The sequence below is a fragment of the Epinephelus moara genome, chromosome 3, assembly GCF_006386435.1.
Source record: "Epinephelus moara isolate mb chromosome 3, YSFRI_EMoa_1.0, whole genome shotgun sequence".
In the NCBI taxonomy this organism is placed as follows: Eukaryota; Metazoa; Chordata; class Actinopteri; order Perciformes; family Serranidae; genus Epinephelus; species Epinephelus moara.
In genome coordinates, this window is record NC_065508.1 from 35,156,731 (window position 1) to 35,178,855 (window position 22,125).

General features: G+C 40.6%; 3 protein-coding genes across 4 annotated transcripts; 1 reads left to right on the forward strand and 2 right to left on the reverse strand.

Moving 5' to 3' along the window:
• Nucleotides 1–1,979: 1,979 nt before the first annotated feature.
• Nucleotides 1,980–15,826, reverse strand: si:ch73-261i21.5 (zona pellucida-like domain-containing protein 1). Of its 2 annotated transcripts, none has more exons than XM_050040449.1 (11): nt 15,747–15,826; nt 14,945–15,051; nt 13,347–13,573; nt 13,059–13,243; nt 10,603–10,675; nt 7,577–7,674; nt 7,167–7,247; nt 6,547–6,718; nt 5,460–5,577; nt 5,304–5,324; nt 1,980–2,740 (listed from the first exon to the last, which is right to left on the reverse strand). In XM_050040449.1, the coding sequence occupies exons 2-11, from the start codon at nt 15,036–15,038 to the stop codon at nt 2,583–2,585; spliced, it is 1,227 nt and encodes a 408-aa protein (XP_049896406.1). In that variant the 5' UTR covers nt 15,039–15,051; nt 15,747–15,826; the 3' UTR covers nt 1,980–2,582. The 2 variants fall into 2 exon arrangements, with proteins under 2 accessions (XP_049896406.1, XP_049896407.1); XM_050040450.1 differs by having other exon boundaries at nt 14,945–15,048; nt 15,747–15,818.
• Nucleotides 15,827–19,050: 3,224 nt separating this feature from the next.
• Nucleotides 19,051–19,949, reverse strand: LOC126388382 (histone H2B 5). Its single transcript, XM_050041496.1, has one exon. The coding sequence runs from the start codon at nt 19,876–19,878 to the stop codon at nt 19,498–19,500; it is 381 nt and encodes a 126-aa protein (XP_049897453.1). The 5' UTR covers nt 19,879–19,949; the 3' UTR covers nt 19,051–19,497.
• Nucleotides 19,950–20,106: 157 nt separating this feature from the next.
• LOC126388381 (histone H2A) lies at nt 20,107–20,989 on the forward strand. Its single transcript, XM_050041495.1, has one exon. It carries the CDS (start codon nt 20,209–20,211, stop codon nt 20,593–20,595), a length of 387 nt encoding a protein of 128 aa, XP_049897452.1. The 5' UTR covers nt 20,107–20,208; the 3' UTR covers nt 20,596–20,989.
• The last annotated feature ends 1,136 nt before the right edge of the window (nt 20,990–22,125 follow it).

Below are 22,125 nucleotides of genomic sequence, written 5' to 3' on the forward strand. Positions count from 1 at the left end.
TGTCCTTGCCAGATGACTGTGTTATTAGTTGTTAAGCTATGCTGCACTGCTTTATATTCATAGTTTATTATTCACTGTTTCACATTCGTCCAGGAGTGACATCTGTAAAGTTAATATGTTTTGCACACACTGAAATAATAATTTGCTAATTTCATGTTAGCTTTTGTTAGCAAGGTTAATACATCAATCACAAATCCAGCCAATTCATATCCTTCTTCTGTTGTCCTAATAGTTTTTTGTATTGTTTTTACAGTAATCTACTACACATTGTCCCCACTTTTCACGTGCCATAAATGCTAGCAGGAGGTTTGTGCCACAAACTGTGCCATGTTATATTTCAGTGACGGCTAACTTTTGTAGTTTTTCATATCTGTACCTTCATACCTAAAATAAGGAAAAATCAAAGTTGCTCAATTTAGAAAGTCCCTTTGCAATTATAGACCATTGATTTAAAAATTCAGAGAAGTGAAATGTTGCTTTGAGTTTGACTTTGCATTTTGTTTTTCCTTGCTGAGGGGCGAAGTGTTTCTGTGTTTGTGATCGATAAAGCCAATTTATAGATTTTAGTTTTACTCAGGAAATGAATATTATTTAGACGTCTCTTTTTCTTTGCTACTTCTACTCTCCCTGGTTTTGTCCACAAAGCTTTATTCTTCATCTTAATCTGAAAAGTAACCAGTTGGAGAAAAAAGTGCAAACTTTCCCTTGAAATGTGGCTGAGTTAAGTCAAATGATAAGGAAATGTGAAAGTACCTGAAATTGTACCCAAATACGTGAGTGAATCTTCTTGGTTACTTTCTACCACTGCAAACATGGACAACAATCAACAGAGCTGAACAATGCCAAAGCCACGTAATGCATCAGAACACACCTTTTTAAAGTGGTACAAAGTGCTTTGAAGATTCAAATTGTGAACATTATTATATAACGTAAATCTTTAATTAAAAGCCTAGTTCCAATTCAACACCCAGTCCCTTTTACTATCCTGGTGTGGCTACACATTTTGACAAATAAACGGCTTTCTCAATTAGACACCTGGTCAGCCAGGCAGTTCATTTCCATAGAAGTTCTTTGGATGTATGAAACCACCTGGTTGCTGGTTACCCACAAAAGCTAACCTTAGACAGCTGTTTTGTCAATACGGAGATCGTTAGCTCGGTTGGATTCTCCACAGTTCAATAGTTGTTGTGTTGTTGTGTCGATATGCTGGGTGCAGTAATCCTCCGGTGCCGTGAAACAAGTGTCATAACTTTCTCTCTCTGATGTGCTGTCTGTCGGAGCAAATGAATGATTTATAATTGATATGTTATTCAAAGCCTAATTTTATACAAGTAATATTTATACGGAGGCCCCAAGTAGATTATGATTTTTTGTGAGGGTTCAAGAACCAGTGGTTTACTCTTTAACCATGTGTTGTATTTCATGCATGTATCATGTAAATCTGAAAAGTAACCAGTATCTAGAGCTGACAGATATTGTAGTGGAGTACAATATTTCCTTCTGAAATGTAGTATTTGTAGTAATGTAATGTAGTAACAGTATAAAGTCATAAAAAATGCAAATACTCAAGTGAAGTACAACTTAAAGTATCTTAAAATTGCACTTAAGTAGGTCAACTTGAGTAAATGCACTGGGGAAATGCAGGCTAGCCACCTGCAGCCCTGTCTGAGGATTAGTCCTGACATCATACTGTGTCCAGCACTCAGCTGTAGTGAAGCTCACTTTGTCACAAACAAGCAGCAGAGGCTGGGGAGCCAGTAGAGTTCACCCCCTGTGTGTCATGGATTTATAAACAAGTGCACTTCCAGATCATAACTTCATGTGTCTCCCAGGCTTTATAGAGAGCCCAGGCTCCTTGTGTGACAGATTCTCTGCACTGAGGGAACTAAAGAAACTATTTCCCAAATGACTATAATGTCAAATTCAGCTTCAAGTACTTCTGAAAGAATGAAACATACTGACAAATGAATATACTTTATTAAAAATACCAGTATAAAAGCACAGTATTGTAGCTTTATACATCAGCTTTGTGACATCTTCTGAAAGGATTGTAATAAAGACCATCAAAAGTCACCATAAATAATAAACATACATTTTGTCAAACACCTTTTTAGAAACGAAAGTACAAAAATGTAAGAACCTTTAAAAGTTATAAAAGTATATAAAAAAAACCACTGAATGTGAGCTATAGGACCCATCACACTGCTTTAGTAACAAAAAATCCCTGACCTCAATTCTATTCCCCAAATATAAAATGTATACAAATGAATACAAAACCCAAAGTGGTGTGCAAGGCTACAAGTATAGTACTGAGTGTACAGTGCTGCTGCTTTGTCTGAGCTGTTGGCGGGGGAGGATTAACTCATCACTGAAGCATACCCAACAGTGAATATGAGGCTCTTTTCTTATGTCCTGTTTACATCTGTTCTTCTTCAAGGCTTGAATGAAGTGAATGTACTCAAATAGAAAACACACTTTTCTGGTATTCTCTCTCTCTCTTAGCTTATTCCAAGGAACCTGTTTTGTAAACCGTACTGTACCAGTGAATGGAACAGGACAAAATCCTTTCCAAGCTTTCTCTGTCACTCTTGTTGGTGCAGAATCATCTTAGGGGAGCCGATTGTGGAAATGTGCTTCTGATAAACAATGAAAGCCACCAGAGTAAGGCAGATGGCTCCGACGATGCCTGCTACGACTGAAACAGCCAGCATGGTGCTGTTCAAATGAGTCTGCCGAGCACCTGGAGATCAAAGACACATAGTGGATTAGACCATATAGAGCATCGTACACTTTCCACGCTGATGAACATGATGGAAATGTGTTAAAGTAAAACATTTATGTATCTGTTATGTATTTCTCTAACTGTCAAGCCGATTTCTTTTTTCTGATCATACATATATGTACACAGGCAAGGTGACGGACGAAAGTTTAAGATCCTTCTATCCATTTTGTTTTTGGCAGCTTATCTAGGTTTTGGTTGGCAGAGAGACATATCTCTCCTCAGGTACTATATGTTCTCCAACCTTGACTGGAATCCAGCCAGTAGATATCCTGATCAGATTTACTGCCTCAACTGCCTCCATCTAAGCGAGGCTATTAGATGAAGGTTGGGTCACACTGTCTCATTGCATCATATCATTGGGGTACAACAGCTGGCGCACTATCATAGAACTTGGGGAATATTAATTAATTTCACTAAGACATCTACAGTTGGCTTCAGATTAGAATATCTTTTATACAAAAAATAAAGATGGAGTTGAGAATTTATCTTTTGCTAAGCCCCGCCCCTTTGTGATGGTCTGACAAGCTGTTGGAGTAAGCGTGGAGCCCACACTGTAACTAACTGCACTCCCTAAAGAAATATTATCATATTTTTGGAAAAATGAAATAGTGATTCCAGAGAGAAGCAGACAGAGGGGTCTGGAAATGTGCTCGAAGGATATATCCAGGATGTCAAATTGACTCAGCAGCAACAACAGGTTAAAAAGACAAAGATAGTTAGAGGCTAAAGCCGAACAATAGGCTACAGATCACAGTGTAAAAGTGAACTACCACATCACTGCTGATCGCCACAGAAGACAATGAATATAAAGGGAAACTTTGCTGATATTGAATCAGCTGTGTGGCATCGCAGTGTGTGCACATGAATGGTCTTTGGCTTCGCCCCTGTGCCGCAGCCAGCACCCGGACCTCTGCCATGGGTAGTGCAGGGATCTTCAGGGGAAGTCAAACAACGTTCATCTGCACACGATGCGATGCCACAGCTGGTTGAATATCAGCAAAGTTTCCCTGCTTCCCTTCACTGGTTCCTGTATAGCAGGGTCAGTCATTTTTCAGTCTTATAATCATTAAAAAGCAAAAGCAGCATGTGTATACATTCAGTAGGCTATATCTTCAGTAGCTAGCTAGCTAACCCCACAATTTTCAGGGTTTGATTTGGGGTTTGGAACAGGGAAGAAATGTATATCTTTTATCAACTTCTCCAGGTAACGAGTATCATTGATAAAGGACGTGCCCCAGGCACAACATTGAGCTTCAGATCCACAAAACCAGCCTGAAAATGAAGGAAATCTAAAAACGATTGCATTAGAGTCAATGGAGCACAGCTGTGTTGTTGTCGGACCCTGGTCTGAGCTGTCCCGATGCTACTAAAAGACCATGAACAAATGCTTTCTATTTAAAAACTTTATATTAGTTTTTTTCAGCCATCATCCATTCAAGTGTTCCCAAAAAGTTCTGTCAGGATGAGTGCTCCGCTAGAAAGAGTGTAACCAAAGAGCACCCGAGGGATAACCATCCCTTTATTTCTAACACTGTCTGCTGTAACCCTCCAACATCGCAGCTCCAGTTACATCGCATGTGTCATACTCCATAGCTCTCATGGGGTCAAAGACCGTGTCCCAGCCTTCATTTAATAGCCTTGCATCTAAAGGCATCAGTATGCTTCAATGAAAGTGCTTGCCAGATCGATGAACGCTGTCTGACACCCTGTTCCCCCTCATCTTTCCAACAGTCAATCAGACAATCACGCCGACTTTAAAGCCAGGGTGCAATGGAAACAAACTAGTTTTATTACATTGTTTTCACATTGTGGTGTGATATGCTGTTATTATACAAATACAGATTAAGGACACTTTAACACAAAGAAGCTGCAGTCCTACCCTGGACTCCTCCCAAATGTCTGAGCTGATCTGTTCTCACCTTAATGCGTATGGCACTAATATACATCACAACTGTCTGTTGGCGTGTCAACTTCAGAAACTCCCCTGCTTCACACCTTTCTGACGTCAGAATTGGGGTGGGGGGTCTGACAATTTCTGTAACTTCCAGAAACCATCAAATTCACACCCACTTATGCACTGATAGGCAATCTGTGGGTGAGAAAGATGAGAAAGGAGCCATGGTTTGAACTTCTCTCTTAGGCTGTCTTTTTTCACTTTTACTCAACTATTGCTGTCACTCAAGTGAACAACTGATTGCAGCACTACGAATCCTTTCCAGCAGAGACTGTCTGAAAAGCCTGGATGGTTGTCTGAATCAAAGCCCACCAATGTGCTCAACTGCAACTTACCCTCCCAGGACAGCCTCCAACACGAGGCCCCAGTTTACTTTTAACAGGCGAGGATACTTTGTCTGACCCTTCACTTTGGACAAATCCCCCACTGCTATTATTTCCTTGGAGCACCAAAATGTACAATGAGGCTAACCAAATGATGCTTTTGTCCCATGTTCTTGTCACCTGTTTAATCTGATAAAAATACAGGAATGCAGGGAGTAAAGTCATGTGTAAAGTGTATACATACCTCCAGAAGCCATCTGATACCCTGTGGGAGGACAACAGAAACCCTCAGTTCAGCAGACTGATGTGTGACAGATATGATTCAGCAAATGCATGACTGTGCCTTTGTCACTTGAGTATCTCTGGATTTTGAGGCAGAATATAGCATTCACATTCTCACCATTGTCTGAGCGGGTAATGATGGGGCCTGAGCTGACGGTGGCCATGTCACTCACTGTGGTACCCTGGTTGTTGTTGGCACTGCGGCGCCTCCTGGAGTTGGTGCTGCTGGTGCAGTTCTGTAGGGGAATCAGGTGACTGTTACGTTGGTTGAAACAGTTTTCTAGCAGAAATACAGAACCCTACGCTGAGTATTTGAGACTTCAGATTGCCGTGACAACTTTCCATGAAAATACACCAACTGCTGAATATTAAAACTTTATATTTAGATCCATAGCATGACATAATTTCTGCAGTCCAGTATCCCAAGCATGGATAGCAGGGCAAATCTGCTCCTCAAGATTTGCATCCAATGCAAACGTTCTGTGCTACAGGATGGAAGAAGGTAGTGTGCCCTGTATGCATGCAGAAAGTAAGGGTTTGGAGGTCGGGGTGTAGCAGGAGACCTGGAGTTTACATCCGGTCCATGGATGGATTATTGAATAGGCCTACCAGGCAGAGGCCCAAAATGTCATTCAAATAAGCACTTAGTGACCAGAAAGAGAATCAAAAAGACCACAAATAGATGCAAAAGTACTGCAAAGAGACGCAAAATGACTACAGTGTGACACAGAATAACCAAAAAAGACACAAAATTACCTTAGAAAGACCGAAATGACTACAAAAAGACCCAAAAGAGCCTGAAAAAGACCCCAAATGACTAAAAAGACATTGAGTTTTTTCTCAGAGAATCACAAAACAACCACAAGGAGACATAAATCCACAAAAGATGCATAACAACGACAAATAAATGCAAAACCACCACAAAGTCTCTATGTCATGTAGGAGAGGTGGTGGGGCCCTTTGCATCTCTGTGCCCAGGGGCCCATTGTGTCATAGTCCGCCCATGGCAGATGGGCCTTAACCATACCGTTGTTAAGCCGTAGTATAAATACCGTAGTATAAATATTGCAGGAAGCAGGAATTTGAAAATAAAAGTCATTACACAAAAAGCAGGGTTTCGCAGAATTGACTTATATCTAAGTTCTTGTCTGGTGGAAGGTTTGCATTTGTGATCTGTGGTTTTGCACCTGAGGGCAGAATCTGACCTGAATGAGGTTGGGGCAGAAGGTGTTCACACAGAGCCTGGTGGCACAGTGTACATAGTAGGTGGAGAGAGTATCGCCTGTGCTTTGGACGAAGCGGAAAGCCTCGAAGGAGAAGCGGGCTTCCTGCTGCGCTCCGTTGATGTCCATTACTGTCTGGCCATCCCGGTTACACCTTGAAGAAGACAAATGAGGATTTATTGTGTCCTGTTCTGCAGAGTTTTCTACCAGGTTTCAGATTGACGAAGATTCTGAGATTCTGACCAACAGAGAGATACCTTTCCGTTTAGCACAGGCCCTGTTCACAGGTGCTTTTACCAATAAAACAGATTGATAATGTGAGCATCCTCCTTTTAAAGGTTTTTTTTATGCATAAATAACTTAAACTTCATGTTTGTATGATATACATGTATGACAAGAACCCTAAGAAGTAGACCAAAAGTGTTGAGATTTTTCTAAATGGATCATCTACCTGGAAGATCTATAGTAGACGTGTTATACTGTATATAGTATAACCTATTTTTTTTTTTTTAAATATTATGTATTTGTCAAAAAGCTTTGACTTTTTTTCTGAATCTAAGTCAAGTTGTTTCACTTTTCATCTCTGTATGCTTGTAACTCACCCAACAAAGAGATCGTGAGAAGTGGTGTTGACAGGGAAAGGCGAGGTTGTGGCGTAACATCGGTCCAGGAGCACGTTGAATCTGCAAGGAGTTTTGGTATCAGCACAGACTGATAGAGATAGTCATGGTTTCCAATTTTCTAGGTGAGACTGTATCTATTGGGACTGGAAAATCTTTACCTGTGGATATTGGCACATGTAGAGTTTTGGAAAAACTACTTATCTTGAATTTTCATTAGGGAAGCCTATGTGTATTCTTGGGTTAACCCATGCGCACCAAACACAGCACCATTTTTTAACCAGATCTTTAGTATTGAACTGTAAGTATGTTCTTTATTAAGCAAATACTTGTTATGTTAGAATAAAAAAGACAATCAGTATACCTCTGTTGCCTAAACTTGTGTGAAGTACCTGCTAGTGAGGTTGGACGCCTTCACTTGTACAAAGATCCTTGTCTTTAGTTCCAGGCCTCCTGCCGGGATGTTCAGCATGGAGGAGTAACCATTATCCTTTAGAACCAATAACAAAAGAGAGGGAAGGATGGTGTTTACACTGATGTATGTCAGCCATTTTCACAGAGTGCTTTGAGTTCCAGTATCAGTATTATAACTACCCATCTCTCCACACCAGGGGATGGCCACAGGAGGGGTTATGCTGCAAAATTTTGTTGTGTGAATTACATGATGAAGAGCTACAATTTAATTAAACATTTCTATATAATGGTATTTTCATCATTAGACAGAACAGAAAGAAAGAGAGGAGTGGAATATAACAAGTAGCAATGGTTCCAGATTCAACAACCTCAACCCTCAACCTCTGTCAAGTAATTAGAATCATAAAAATAAAGCTACAAGCAACAATTCTGGGGTTAAAAGTTGGCAGTTGTGAAGGATCAAAACCATTGACGGTTTCCAACGTCTGCATTAAAGATAACTAACAAGTTTAGGACAATCAGACAGACGCTTATTCATTTATGACAAATGCTGTGTCTCAAATCACATACTTCTGTTAGTACACTTCCATGTAGTATACTATGTGCACTATGTACTTATTGGCGTAGTGCGCGAATTTTGACAGGATAGTGTTGTCTCAAACCAAACACGGCCGTTGTGCACTTACTGGAAATGACGAACGCAAATTAGCTAGTTAGCAAACTAGCATTAGCATTCGCATTATCGTTCGCTTTACCAAATCATTACAGACTGCTAAATGAACCCAATAAACATACTGCTGGCTTATACCCGACAACAGTATAGTGGTGCTTAGTGCAAAAAACACATGTATATTTGTACAGTGCAATGCTGTTCAGGGTCGCACAGTCCTCTGCCGCCATTTCCAGTTTGAAAAGTGGTCCCTCCCCTTCGGCTACGTAGCCAAGATGGCGACCATTGAGGGCGAGAAGTGTGCATAGTTCCACACTCAACTTCTTGATCGTTTTGAGTGCACTATCCGGGTACTCATAGTGCACTGCATTTTTCCATACTTCTCAGTGTGAACGCACTTATGCACTCAAAATATTAAGTGTAAGTACAGAAGTACGCGATTTGAGACACAGCCAAAATCTGTATGGGGCAACACTATTCTTTGGCAACACCACCACCTCCTATTGGTGAATTTCAATTTCAGTTTTTGGAGACATATTTCAACAGCTTAATTAAAAATATCCACAGAGTTTGGTGATGTTTGGACAAACTTTCACTGATTTATGGCTAAATTGTGTGTCAGGCCAATACACTTGTTTGAAAATCGTGGTGCCCCCTTTAGAGCGATTTCAATATTATTTTGCAGGTTCAACATCGTTATAAAACATATACTGTGAGTTTTATAAGGATTGGACAAACTATTTCTGATCTATAGTCTGGTTTGTGTTATGCCACGCACATGCTTTGCATTTGTAGCGCCCCTAATGGTTGATTTGAATGAAACTTTCAAGGTATGTTACAGGTTCTTATGTAGAAGTGTCATACAAGTTTCATAATGATTGATCCAACAGTTGAAAAGTCAGGTCTATTAATGTGCTGAGCCATGTTCCTTTAAGGCTCACCTGTCAATATTTTCAAAATGCATAGAGATTAATTAAGAGATAGATCAACAAGCTTTTGATAAATTTGATAAGCTTGGTCTAATTGGGCTTATGGTTTAGGAGGAGATGTCAAAAATGTAATTTTCAAATAATTCAAAATGGCAGAAAATCAAGTCAGGTGGACTTAAGTGGTTTTTGAGGCAGATTTGTAGAGTGTAAACAGAGGGATGTTTCATCAAACTTTGACACATGGTTTTAAGTCCTTATAGGAGCTATGCATTTTCAAAGTTAAACATTTTGACCTTTAACTATAGTGCCCCCATCAGGCTGATAATAAAAGTAACAAAACAGAAAGTAACATGGACAACATGAAATGTTTAAGGTTCCCGAATACACTATTTTGCTTTAACCAGAGTTGGATAAGAAAATCAACTCCAGAGAGTCAGGAAGTCACTAAAACAGAAAACACTGAAACAGTCCAGCACATGACTCCACATTAAACCATGAATTTTCATATTAACACTTTGTTTTTTGTATGGATTATACAACTGAATTATAATGTGTGTAATGAATCCCTCCTGATCTCTAACTCACATATTCAAATATTCTGCCTGGCTTTGCCATGCTGTTGCAGTGATTAGCACTTTCGCCTCACAGCAAGAGGACACTGGGTTTGTACCCGCTGGCTGGTCTGGGCCCTTCTGTGTGGAGTTTGCATGTTAGCTTGGTTTTGTTCCGGGTTCTCTGGTTTCCTCCCACAGTCCAAAGACATGCAGGTTAGGTTAACTGGTGAGTCTAAATTGTTCGTTGGTGTGAATGTGAGTATGTATGGTTGTCTGTTTATGTGTCTCTGTGATAGTCTGGTGATCTGCTCAGGGTGTACCCCACCTCTCGATCAATGGAATACGCTCCAGCTTCTTGCAACCCCAAATAGACTAAGCAGTTACAGAAAATAGACTGGACTAAATCTCTTTTCATTTCCCAGCCATGCCCGCCTTCCGTCTAATAACTTCTTTTCCGCCAGTCCTACCGCCTGACCTGCTCCTCCTACTAGCTCACCTTCTTTCCTTTTCCCTGATTGCCTCAGCAGCACACTATACTCGTCTATTTCCACTAGTCATTTGCCAGAATCCATAAATCTAATTCTATCATCCTTGACATGTTGTGATTATGTGTGAGTTGATGTCCTGTGTGACAAACACACAGCTCCAGAATCCTCTGAACTGGAGAGGCAACAGATTCTCTTGTGAATGGTTTCCTTGATTGTAAGACATCCTTGTACTTGGAAGACATCTGAAAGGTAAGATGATGCCACTTTGGTCTTAAATGCCATCATTGTTTTTTGTGACTCTTCCTTTTCAAACAGTGAGCCAGTCACATAAGCAACTCACTGTCATCACCTCGCTCTACTTACCGCGTAGAGTCCCATGCTCAGTGTGCTGATGAAACTCCCATTATTGTCTTTGACTGCCAGGCTGACCCCAGACCTGTTGGACAAAGAAATGTTCTTTCAGCAGCTTGAAATTGTTACGGGAAAAAACCCAAGTCGTCCAAACCAGGTCATATTTAATCTGATACACGAGGAACACACTCAAGCCCTTCTGAAACTAGACACGAGAGAAACACACACCTGTGATGACGCTGGCTGCTCCTTGAGGCGTTCCCACATATTGTAACTTGATACTTTTTTAGATATAGTCAAGCTGAGCTGAGGTTCATCCATCTACAGTCGACTGCTTTTGCACACACGTTTTAATATAAGAAATCAGAAACATGATTTAACACTTACTATCCATACCTAAACACACTTCCCCTCTATGCTGCCCATTTCTATTGATTTAATCTGACACACCTTTTTTTTAATATCCCTCATCACGTGGCTACTGTGATCCGTTAAATTCATCTAGATCCAGTGAAATTCATTGTCTAGTGTATTGAGGTTATCGTTTATAATTTCCTGTTGATTCATTTTGAGTTAGCGCTCTTGAACTTTAACTTCAACTTTATTGTCCCAAATTTGTCATACAGACATGAAATACAGAGCAAACTTGAACATAAAACATGTAATAAAATGTAACATGTAAAACATATTCTAAAACTCACCACACAAGCTGACACAAAACAAAGTACATAAATGACAGCACAACATTGACTGTATTATACCCAGCCATCGTTCATGGTTAAAACAACATCACAATGGTTACCCGTGAACTTAATACAAGAGACTGATCATCCTGAGTATTTCAGTTTAAAGACATGAGATATGAAACAGTTTCTCCCCCTATCAGACCTGGCCTTTGATGCTCTGAATCTTCAGAGGAAGGAGAGGACTCTAAAATGACTCGAGCCTTTGAAATAGCTCTGTTGAGAGAAAGGTGATACAGGTCTTGCTGTTTAATACCTACAACCTCACAGGCCATGTTAACTATCTGCAGCCTGTTCTTGTCACCAGGAGAGTGCCAAACAAAGTGATAAGATAACAGCTGACTCAACCATGGAACTGGGTCAATGTCGCCTATCAGTTAAAGACATGACATGTGTGCGGGGTGGGGGGTGGGGGGTCCAATTTAAATCTACACTGAAAATTAACAGCTAAACTGACCATATTAACTGCATTAGAGCATTTTGAAACAAAAATTCTAGATCAGCAGTTATCAAAATTTTAATGACAGGGTGCCATTTTAGGGTGCCAGCACATGACTGAGGACCGCACGGGAAACGTGCACTATAGGCTACTATAACTTTTTATGACTTTTGTTATGATGTTTTTATGACATTTGTTCATGGCATGGCATTTATATCTTATATATTTATATCACTACAATGATATAGTCTATGTAACACTCAATTACACTCTAGTTTTCACCTTTTGAAAGTAAGCACAAAGGACGTACATTTGAAAATATTGACATAGAAAGACATACATGTACTGTAGCCTGTACCTACAACGAGTTTTCATCCCAATCTGTCAAATACCGCCACTTTGTCAGTGTCCAAAATGTCAAAATATGACACCCTGGGAAGCCTCCTTCATCCGTTTTTGATGTTCATAGATGTCAAAAGGGGCCATGTTTTTTGTGCCCAAAAATTAATTGATGCTTGTTAAATGCTTGTTAATTTTCAAAATACATTTCCTTTTTACAGGAATTGAACAGTTTTGCTGTTTATGTATACAGTCTTTTCAAAATAAACTCAATACGTAGGTAAAACACCTCATTTTTACGTTTATTTCCTTAGGCTTAGGGAACAAAAGCATGTGGTTATGTTTACAGAAAACATCCATGTCGTGTCATGAGACATATGACATGTGGCAAATGTCACTGCTGTAGCATGCTGCACAAACTAGCACACTGTCTTTATTAAAATTATGCCACTGACTTTTGGTTTCACATGGGAAACAAACAGCAGGCTCTTGGGTGAAAGTCAGGTGTTTGTTTGACCTATCCACCACTCCTCCCAACCCACCTGATACAGACTTTCTTGTTCTTTATACTGTGGTAGTTGCTGGTGGCATCAGTGATAGCCACCCACTGATTATCATACTGGTGCGAAGAGTGTCTTGGTGTGTCAGTATGTGATGTTGACATCAACTGACAAAGCAGCGGTAATTGACGACTTTGGTTGTGGTGTCAGGAGTAGCTGCTGCCCAGTGCATATCACACCTCTGCCTCTGTGTGTCTGTATCTGACACCGAAATTACTGACAAAGCGGTGGTATTTGGCGGGTTTGAAATGAGAACAGGCTGGTACCTACCCACAGCAGTAGAGCTACAGTTTCTGCAAATCAATTTTCTCTGGGACATTTTGAGCATATTTGAATATTCGGGGGGCGTGTCCCTCAATGTATTTTAAAATTACTGCCTAGACTTACACGCTCATCTGAGTGTTGTTGACCAGATACTGCAGTGGGTAACGGCAGGAGAACCTGTACATCACTTCCTGGTGATAGGTGATGGCTCCTGTGCCGGGGTCCTCTGAGCAGATCATGCCTGTGATGCTGATGTACTGGACGGTGGAGAAGTCTGAAAAGACTCCAGTTCCCACTTCCTCTGTGACCTTTGAGGAAAAAGAGTTTAAAGTTGTTGAGTAAGAATCTGCTGTGTGAGCAGCATTTACTGAGTGATTTTTTATTTTATTTTTTTTACAGTAGATAACCTACGGTCAGTGTGCTGGAGCAGGCAGTAATCCCCTCCTCTGTGATGGAGAAATTGAATTTGACAACAGGTGGGTCTGTCGTCCAGTCAGGAGTCCCTTTACACTGGTGTTTAGAGTGCTCTGAGTTGAGGGACAGCAGTGACTCGTTGTATCCATTAAAATAGATGGGACATAAGAGGATGTTGAGGTCCACTGTCTGAGAGCCACAGAGGACCTCGATGTCTGAGTTGGCTGAAGAGAGTGGGGATGAGACCAGAATCAACTTTAAGGATTTTGAAGATGACTCAGTCTGTGGCTGAGGGGCAGACTGCTCCACAACTGGCTTCCTAAAGGGGCACTCCATCGATTTAACACATGTTGAGTTTTATTTGTCATGAGGAGTACTACTCAGCGTGTGAAAACAGTCCCATGATGTCTAGCTAAAATAGACAGGATTTAGATAGGATTGAAAAAAATCTTGCATTGGGTTTTAGACTATATTTCAACAGGAGGCAGGTGTTACAATTTGTTCTTGAGAAAGGTCCTAAGAAGAGTCTACATCAGATTCATGGTCCCTTCCCTACCTTTATCCCCCTAATAAAAAGAAATCCATATTTTAAAACCCAGAAAGTATTTTTTTTTAAGTGTATCATGATTTTGAAATAGATGATACCACACATTATTTAATTGCAACATAAACATTGCTTTTTCCTGACTTATTATCCAGTAATAACATTACTATATCCTAATAATAATTTAATATGTGCTTAGTATTAACAAAAAAACAACAACTAATCATGTAATTCATTCACACACACACTTAATACGGCTCTAATTGAACCCCATTTGATGAGCCTTGCCCTAAATTTCTTTCATCCTGACCGCAAAAGGGCTGGAGCTGCTCAGTGCTCACACAGAAACAGCATCAATATGGATAAACCTCCCAAATCTGAGCCTGAGGAATAATCGCTATGGCCATACTTAATAAATGACACTGACTAAGTTCACAGACAAAACCTGTGATTTTACCTTTGAGCTATGCAGGATGGACATTGTACACAAAACCAAATCTGGTATTCTTTGCACATTTGCATGAATAGTTTTATGTTTTTGCTTTATATAGGTTAATGACCTGTGAATAAGTGGAAATTGTTTGCAATAAACTCAATAATTTTTTTTGTATTATATTTTGTAATAATTCCATACAACATGTACATTGTAAAACTGATCACTTTTGAACAGTAGTTTGAACTACTTTTTCTGAGCAGCTTAACCAAACTCATTTTCACCTTTGGGTAGCTTGGCTGTAGTTCCACTTGTTCGAGGTTGAAGTAATTAGTAGCTTGCAAAGCTATGCTTTTAAAGTAGCTTCCCCAGCACTGGTCATTGAGCTTGTTTTACCTTATTCTGACAAGTGATGAATAATGCCTGCAGCTCCATTTTCAAATTCCCCAAAGCTGTAACACATCTCCCCAGAGATAAAGACCCCTCCTCAGATAGCATGGCTGCCACTGTGCTGCTTATTAGGTTGCAGCAGAAAGTGAGGTGAGAAAGAAAAAATAGGGGGGGGGGGGGGGGGGGTAGTAAGTGGATAAAAGAGTGAGCACTGCCAATGTCACTGACCTGGACTTCTGAATGTGGAGTGTCCAATGCAAGCATGTTGAGCTTGGGTGTGAAGGAGTGTTGCAAGCTGATATGTAACAAGGGCCAGCCACATTGTCCTCAAACTGCTGGAATAAAGACAGATGGGAGAAATCAAACATGTTCTCCTCTCTGCTGGATCATGTTGGAGAGCTCAAAATGCTATAAATGTACAAACAAGACCGACTCCATCACTGATCACTCCAGAAATGCAGGTACTCAAATCATTTACTTAAGTAAAAGTAGCAAAAGTAGCAAGATTTAAATTGTGAACACTCATATTTCAAATCTGACGTTAAGTCCTCAAACACAGGACAAACATCAGCCAGATAGTTTCATGTGAAGAAATAAATGTCAAATTAATTAGTAGCTGCATTATAATGACATTAGTCTTACAAGGGATTTCAATGGTCAGTCTCCGAAAGCTTGGAGTGTTTAATTGCAAAGGTACAGACATGTTGTTCAAGTGTGGACTTCAGATGGTTTCCTTGGAATCTGTTTGTTGCATCACTGAGTAGAGCATACACTGTAAACTGGGGCAAATCTATTCATAACATACTTTTAAGGTTAATTAGCTAATTAATATGAGACTAATATGAGAGAAAAAACCTAAAATCTATCAATAACAGTCAACAGCACAGACCTTTGAGGCATAGCTGTGACATATATCAAAGTCTAATTCTTAGAGTTAAAACTGGCACCTAAAACAAAATTATCCATATAACTTGTAACCAATATATATATATTTCAAGAAAAAAAAATTCTTTAAAGAGTTATTTCTTACCTTGTGTGGATGACTACAGAGTGTTGCCCAACCTCTATCTCTCAGTATGTCTTTTCTGTGTCTGGTCTTACCTATGTGACTTTCAGCCATTTATACTGGCCTCCTTTCCAGCTCAAACCAGTCCACAGGAAACCCACTGAGAAGAAAGGGAAAGGCAGAATAGCAACACAAGCTGGTCGGATCCAACAACCGGATCATCTAACAGACTTGGAACAATGGGTGAACCTATATGGAGTGTCCTTGGTCGAGAGGAACATTGTGTCAAGTAGCCATAAATTTAATGTGTCATTTCAGCAGTGACCTCAACTGCCTTCATTTTTCTAAGGCAGGCGTCATAATGTAGATGGGTTCTATTTTAAGAATATCAATACGAAGGGACAAGATCACTTACTGTTTTTTTTGTTTTTTTTTTACATTTCACAACATGGGAGATTTTAGAAAACACAACAACATTTGAGAAATATGATATTTTAGAAAACATGACATTTCAGAAAAAAACAGACATTTCAGAAAACACAACATTTCAGGAAACGACATTTTAGAAAACACAACATCATTTAAGAAAAACGTGACATTTCATAAAACACAACGACCTTTCAGAGAAACAAAACACTTCAGAAAGCACAACATTATAGCAGACATTACATTTCAGAAAACACAACATTTTAGAAAACACCACATTTCAGAAAACAACAATTCAGAAAACACAACAACCTTTCAGAAAAACATTAAATTTCATAAAACATGACATTTCAGTAAACAGAATATTTCAGAAAACTCAACAATATTTCAGAAAATGACACTTCAGAAAACAACCTTTCCAGAAAACACTGCACTGTACTAAACATTAGGCTACATTTCAGAAAACACAATATTTTACAAGAAAAATAACATCTCAGAAAGCATTACATTTGACAGAACACTGATTTCTGAAATGTTGTCATGTTTTCTAAAATGGCATGTTTTGACTCCTAGAGCCACTGCAGATAATTATTTCCTGATGATAAGAAATAGGGTTTGTAGGTTTTTCTTAAAACTCAGTTGGTCACAGACATGATGCATGCGTGTCATAAAATATATTAAACTCCAACTGCCAGGACTATAATACAATCAGAGCAAATCTACTAAACTACAAATAAGTATGAAGACATTACATAACACCTGTTGAATTGTTTCAGCCATAACTATTATAACCTACAAAAGGCCATGTTATAAATTCTGCTCCACTAAAGTGCTGTTTTTTTGTTTTGTTTTTCTTTTTTTGTTGCCGCATCCCCCTACTTCTGCCGGGGGCTACCACTCTTTGTTTAGAAATTAGGTCTCCTGTACATCATGTCAGACTTGGAGAGAAAGGTGTGAGCTGCCAAACAAAACCTCCACAACTGTCACCTGAACCATGAATTCCACCAGATGCCCTCCAGAAATCCTGAGACCTCGTCCCAACAATGGATTGGAGATGGGCTTACACAGGGCTTAGCTTTAAGTAGGTGTCCTGTCTGCCCTTTTTCCCATTCAGCAGCCATAAGTGTATCTGAGTGGGTTATTAGACACAGGTTACCTCCCAGATCTACTATTTCTTAATCCTGGGAGCTAAAGCTTGAAGGGGACATGATGTTCGCACAAACACAATATATGTATGTTCCCTCAAACCCCAGACCCTGAAGCAAACTGGTACAATGTCTTTCAAAAACATGGGGGAAAAATAAGAGGAAAAAAAAGTTTTTCATTACAAGCTCTGGAATTCTCTTTTGTTAAACATTTTCCCAGCTGAGGGTCCAGTGTCCAAAAGCTTGGCTCTATCATTAAACATACTGGACCAAAGTGTGCTGAACCTTCAGTTTTTATGCTTGGTGTTTTTGACCTTCATGCATCATGGTGTCATCATATTTTGCTTAACCTTCTTGACGGAATCACTATAGTCACTGTACTTCATTATACGCAAACAAAAAGTTACAACGATTGTACCACTGTTAGTGCTATTGATTACACAAACCTGTTTTTCCTGCCCTGATGTGACAAAATATCTGCTGTTTGTCAGTGGAACATTGTAGTGATAAAAAGTATGAAACTCATATCAGCCTCTCCATCAACAGCTGAATTCTAAAGCTGTTTAGTCTAAAAACATTCAAATGATATGACCTAACACTTCCTTCAGATTTTTGGTGCAGTATCTTTGCACTGTATACTGCTTCAAAACTAAAGAGCTGGCGGTGGACTTCTGCAGGTGCAAACACTCTTCAGGTAATGGACTTGAGATGGTGAAATCTTACAAGTACCTGAGTGTTCACCTGAACAATAAACTGAACTGGTGCACTACACAAGAGAGGACAGAGCAGACTCTATGTGCTGAGGAGACTCAGGTCCTTTGGAGTACAGGGGCCACTCCTGAGGACTTTCTTTGAGAGGGCCAGCTCTGTCCTGGGATGCTCCCTCGACCCAGTGGAGGTGGTGAGAGAAAGGAGAATGATAGTCGAGCTATCATCCCTTATGGACAACATGTCCCACCCCATGCAGGACACTTTGACAGCACTGGGCAGCTCCTTCAGAGACGGGCTGCTTCACTCGTGGTGTTTGAAGGAGAGATGCTGCAGGTCCTTCCTGCTGCTGTCAGACTATACAACCAACACTGCTCCCAGTACACCACACATACTAACACTACGGACAATCCATCATCACGCATGTGCAATATATACCAAATGTGAAATATCTGCACACGATACGTGCAGTAATTATTTTTCACTGCTCATAATCATCTCTCAGGTGCAATATCTGTACTATCCCATCAATCAGCCATTCAGTCTGTATCTTTCTATTTTGCATTGCTCTGTTTTGTACAGTTTACTTATTACACTGAGCTGTGTTTGTGTCTTTCTTCATACATGCTTTGCTTTGTTTTATTTTCTACTGATGCTTCCTGCTTGCACTATCCCCCTGCTGCTGTAATGTTCCAAGTTTCCCCGCTGTGGGTCTTAAATGTCTGCCATAAGGGAGAATGTGTTGCAGAATGGGATGGCATTTACTTTACAGAAGATATTTACAGAGAACAATAAGCTCCCATTCAACCTTTGATGGCAATTTCAAACCACGCTGGACAGAATGCTTGGATCTGAGTTTAACTGGCAAACACTCCAGTTAAGAGCAGTTGCTCCACACTAGCCTTGGTGAGTGCACATGATGCACGTGCATCCTTTCCCAGCCATTTCCACCCCTTCCAGGTGTGTTCCTGCAATCTCCTCTATAGTCTCACTGGTTGAAAAGTGAAAATCAATTTGACCTCATTATAAATAGAAACAAAACTATTGAGTGGTAGTAAATCACAGCTTTAATCTCACAATGATTGTTTCAACAGTGCCATCACAATTAAGTCTGGCGGTAATAATCTAAGGTGCATGTACACATTTCAGTATCACGATGGTGCAAAAGCAAATGAGACGTTCTCAGTATTTAAGAGCACTATCTTACATTCATCATTAATTTATTCAGTCATTTGTTAAAAATGTTGCACGTCAGAAAAATAACGAAACACTGAGTTAAAACAAAATGGCAGGCTACAGTTCCAATGATTCACAAGACATTTACAACATAAGGCCTGGGCTGGCATTCATTCATTCATTCTCCTCGAAATGGTGCAAATAAAAATCACAAACGCCGTTTTGGCAAAGTAAACACCGGACACAGTCAAGAGGGTTGAGATCGTCTTGATGGTGGTCAGGTGGCTGAAGTCCCTCCGTGTCGGAGCCTCTGTCCATCCCTATTTGGAGCTGGTATACTTGGTCACGGCCTTGGTGCCCTCGGACACGGCGTGCTTGGCCAGCTCACCGGGCAGCAGCAGGCGGACGGCGGTCTGGATCTCCCTGGAGGTGATGGTGGAGCGCTTGTTGTAGTGAGCCAGTCGCGAAGCTTCCCCGGCGATGCGCTCGAAGATGTCGTTGACAAACGAGTTCATGATGCCCATGGCCTTGGAGGAGATGCCGGTGTCCGGATGCACCTGCTTCAGCACCTTGTACACGTAGATGGCGTAGCTTTCTTTCCTGCTTTTGCGACGCCTTTTGTCTCCTTTCTTCTGAGTTTTGGTCACAGCCTTTTTGGAGCCCTTCTTGGGCGCAGGAGCTGATTTTGCAGGATCAGGCATTTTGTCTGTCGTGTGGGTGTCTGGGAAACAGCAAGAACGTGCACAGCTCGCGTTGCCACCCCAACCTCAGCGCCTTACTTATAACATGGCTGTGCAAATCAGTGTGTGCCATTCCACCTCTGTGATTGGAGCATCACTGACCAGAGGACAGTCATTACCGGAGGGCGCGTTGCGCCATTGGCTCGTTCGTTTCAGTTTCAATCGGCCAATCAGAGAAGCCTCTGCGGTTTATATACCTTTACTCACAAAGGCATTACGTAAAGGTCCAAGCTCTTCCATCTGTGGTGTAACACTGTATCAGCTTGTACACAAACTACATTTGTAACCATCATGTCTGGCAGAGGGAAAACCGGAGGCAAAGCCAGAGCAAAGGCCAAGTCCCGCTCCTCCCGGGCCGGACTCCAGTTCCCGGTGGGTCGAGTCCACAGGCTACTGCGCAAAGGCAACTATGCGGAGCGCGTCGGGGCCGGGGCTCCGGTGTATCTGGCGGCCGTGCTGGAGTACCTGACCGCTGAGATCCTGGAGCTGGCGGGCAACGCAGCCAGGGACAACAAGAAGACCAGGATCATCCCCCGTCACCTCCAGCTGGCCGTGCGCAACGACGAGGAGCTCAACAAGCTGCTGGGAGGTGTGACCATCGCTCAGGGAGGAGTACTGCCCAACATCCAGGCTGTCCTTCTCCCGAAGAAGACGGAGAAACCGGCCAAGAGCAAGTAAAAGACTCCCCGCAGGCCCCGGACAAAGGGCTCACCCCGGAGCCAGCCACTTTTTTCATATCAGTGTTCGTTTTTTGGATGATCAAACCTTTCAAATAGGGGACAGTGTGTGATGTTGCTGTTTCTACAATGAAAGCATTCACTCGCTTCTCATCGGGACTATTCATAGACTGCTCTGTCGCCACTGTTGTGTTGTCGGCTCCGGAAAATGGAGGCGCTATCTAAAGGCTGGGGATGAAGGCCGGAAAAAACAGTTCTTAATATGGACCAATTCTAAAGGGAGGGGGGTGATTTCGTTTCACAAAGCTGCTACAAACGTTACAATTTGTTGTATTGTTTTATGTCATGTTGTTTCAATAAATGTCCTGTGGCCGTTTGGCACAGGAGCGAATACATTTCAGTGTTTATGTATGTTGTCATCCGGGGACTTTGCGGTTTGTCTTTGTGAGAGAGGCGCATGATTAGGCTGCAGCTTTTCCAGGATTAACACTGGTACCTTTAATACCACAGAAGCAGGCATGTCATACACAAGGTTCAAAACATCTATAGGCTACATCACAGCATTTTATAATAGAATTATCAATGGCCTAATCCTGTGTAATGTTTTGCTCAAGACTTACACAGATTACATGATGGTTGTTCTTACTCAAATTATCTTTTTATACATTGCTACAGCTGATATTGGGTGCACTGTGAAAATATATTAGCTTGTTCTCACAGTATGTAATTGGTGGATATTAATTCTGTAGTAAATCAGACACTCTTTATAGCCTACCTTTTTTTCATATAAGGACCATTTCTGATAGTTTACTACACGTTCATAATTTCCACCCTGTGTGCTGACCAAACTGAAGTTATAGTTAAGTTAAAATGAAATGTAGGGTGCATGAAATGGAATGTAAATCTGGGTCTCATCTCCCTCATACACCTCGCAACATTGAGTTGAATGTACATTTTTATTGTCCTGAAACATCTATTCACTGTCTCTTCTGTCTGGGGATGATGACTGGGACATATTCAGCCCAAATTATGCTCTGCCTCGGAATTATTTGAAATTCAAATCCATAAATGAGCAGATGTAAACTCAGATGCCAAGGCTTTGGTGAGGTTTACACTTTCTAAGTTAAGATTTGGTAAAATAATACTTAGATACTTAGTGACCTTTGAACTTCACTGGTCTCCTGTCTGCCTCTGAGGAGGCCTGAGTAGATCACACTGCCCCTGGAGCTCATGACACATATTACACTCACTTTGACTTGTTTGCTGCAGTTATTCTCAGATGACTCTGACAGCAAAGAAAATGCATTTTTATATATACTAATTTATCCAGATGAACCTTAACCTTGATTTAAAATATTATAGAAAACAGATATTGTATGAATTAATCATTAACAAATATTGTAGCGACAAGAAAAAAACATTTACTTTGTAAATAAGTAGCAGATACAGTGACAGTTTTAATATGAGAAATGTACATATATTAATATAGGATACAAGTACTGATTATTATATTTGTGATGTTCTAATTTAC

Excerpts from the sequence above, each read along its gene's own strand:
- si:ch73-261i21.5 (XM_050040449.1), bottom strand. The coding sequence starts at position 15,038 with ATGTGGCTGGCCCTTGTTACATATCAGCTTGCAACACTCCTTCACACC. Across the intron at positions 10,676-13,058 it reads AACAACACTCAGATGAGCGT|GTCTGGGGTCAGCCTGGCAG; the intron begins GTAAGTCTAGGC and ends TTTGTCCAACAG. Across the intron at positions 5,578-6,546 it reads TCTGCCCCAACCTCATTCAG|AACTGCACCAGCAGCACCAA; the intron begins GTCAGATTCTGC and ends ATTCCCCTACAG.
- LOC126388382 (XM_050041496.1), bottom strand. The coding sequence starts at position 19,878 with ATGCCTGATCCTGCAAAATCAGCTCCTGCGCCCAAGAAGGGCTCCAAA.
- LOC126388381 (XM_050041495.1), top strand. The coding sequence starts at position 20,209 with ATGTCTGGCAGAGGGAAAACCGGAGGCAAAGCCAGAGCAAAGGCCAAG.